This window comes from Aplysia californica, unplaced genomic scaffold (genome assembly GCF_000002075.1).
Source record: "Aplysia californica isolate F4 #8 unplaced genomic scaffold, AplCal3.0 scaffold00744, whole genome shotgun sequence".
Lineage (NCBI taxonomy): Eukaryota > Metazoa > Mollusca > Gastropoda > Aplysiida > Aplysiidae > Aplysia > Aplysia californica.
In genome coordinates this window covers 273,573-275,225 of record NW_004798014.1, presented here as the reverse complement: position 1 = coordinate 275,225, position 1,653 = coordinate 273,573, and the positions used below count along the sequence as shown (strand labels likewise).

The window sequence follows — 1,653 nt, the reverse complement described above, 5'->3', positions numbered from 1 at the left end:
CCTCCTCCTCCTCATCATCATCTTCATCATTATCTTATTTTATTATTATTGTGATTGTTGGTATTATTATTATATTAAATTTTTTAAAATTATTATTATTGTTAATATATATAATAACGTATAATTACTACGATACTATTTATGTTATATTGATAAAACTATCTCCATATTCATTAGAAAATAGATCATGTTGTACTTTTCCCATGCCGTTGTTGTGTGGATGTTGTGGCTGTGCCTCTGTTGACTGACTCACCCCAACTCTCTCTGTCTGTCTGTGTTGCCAGTGTCCAGCAGTGAGCCACCTCTGACCTCTGGCCGGCCGGGTGGGGGCGGGGCATGGTCCAGTGCCGCCCCCTACTCTGACCACGCCCCTCGTGACCCCCATGACCCCGCCGAGGGTCAAGCCGCACCCGCTGACCCCCCTGACCCGGATTTGACCCCTCCTGACACCCTGCGCGGCAACGGCAGCAGCAGCGATTACCATGACAACAGCAATGGCGCCAGTGTTGGAGTAGCAGGCGCCGACGACTGGACAAACGACGGCAACAACAACAACAACAACAACAATGTGGATAGCGACACAAGGAGTACCGATACCCCCACCATCACGACTACGACCACCCCCATCGTCAACTCACACCACGGTGATGATGATGATGCCGACGACCCCGCCGTCAGTGATACTGGATATAGTAACGACGCCGCTGCCGCTGCCTCATTGTCGTCCTCGCTCTCATCATCATCATCATCATCATCATCATCATCATCATCATCGTCATCATCATCATCCTCCTCCTCCTCCTCCTCCGGCCACCCCTCGGGCCACGGCAGTCTGTGTGCCTACTACGACGACCACCCGTCCTCATCCTACGCCGGCTTAGACGGCAGCAGCAACAACTACAACAACAACAACAACAACGGGCGTGGTATGGGCGGTGCGGGTAACCCCGGGCTGGACAAGCGGTCCTACAACAGCGGGGGCCCGGGGGCGGGGTCATCGCGGAGGTACCAGAGGCGGCACCAGCCTGTGTCGTCATCGTCGTCATCGTCATCGTCAGTGGGCGGCAGTGGGGTGGGCCTGGTGGGCCAGGTGTTCCCGAGCAACGGCAGTGTCCTGTGTAACAGCTACTGCTTCACTCTGTGGGTGGCTGACCCCTACAACAGGTCAAGGGTCACCGTGCATAAACAAGGTGAGGCTGTGTGTGTGTGTACTCTCTTTTTGTCTCTCTCTCTCTCTGTCTCTCTCTCTCTCTCTCTGTGTCTTTATCTCAGTATGCTTGGATGGTTGGTGGGTGCTCTGGTCTGGTTTGCTCCTTCTTTCCTATCAAACATCCGTTCGTTCTTATCTCTCCTTCTGTTTTGTGTTTGTCACTCGCTTGTAACACCTCTAATCTTCAGCACTTATATGACTTTATTGTGTTGCAAGTGCCGTAAAACTCTAACTAAAACAAAAACTAAATTCTCAGTGTGCGTCTCCTCTCTGTAAATTGTAAATCATGTATGTTTGTGTGTATATATTTGTCTCTTCACTGTCTTACTCTCTCCCTCTGAAAGACTTCAAGTACTGAAGCTACCCAAAAAGGAAAGTCTGAACCTTGCACACTTATGTCCAATTGTAGTCATATTGTTTGGAGAGAGGGAGAGAGAGAGGGG

At 50.3% G+C, this 1,653-nt stretch overlaps 1 protein-coding gene across 1 annotated transcript in view; it reads left to right on the top strand.

Annotated features, from left to right (window-relative positions):
- The window catches only part of LOC106013248 (uncharacterized protein DDB_G0271670), an 18,038-nt gene that overhangs the window by 6,286 nt on the left and 10,099 nt on the right, over nt 1-1,653 (top strand). The window contains exon 2 of the mRNA XM_035972568.1: nt 285-1,288. Within this exon, the coding sequence (XP_035828461.1) occupies nt 285-1,288 (1,004 nt within the window). The remainder of the gene's footprint in view (nt 1-284; nt 1,289-1,653) is intronic.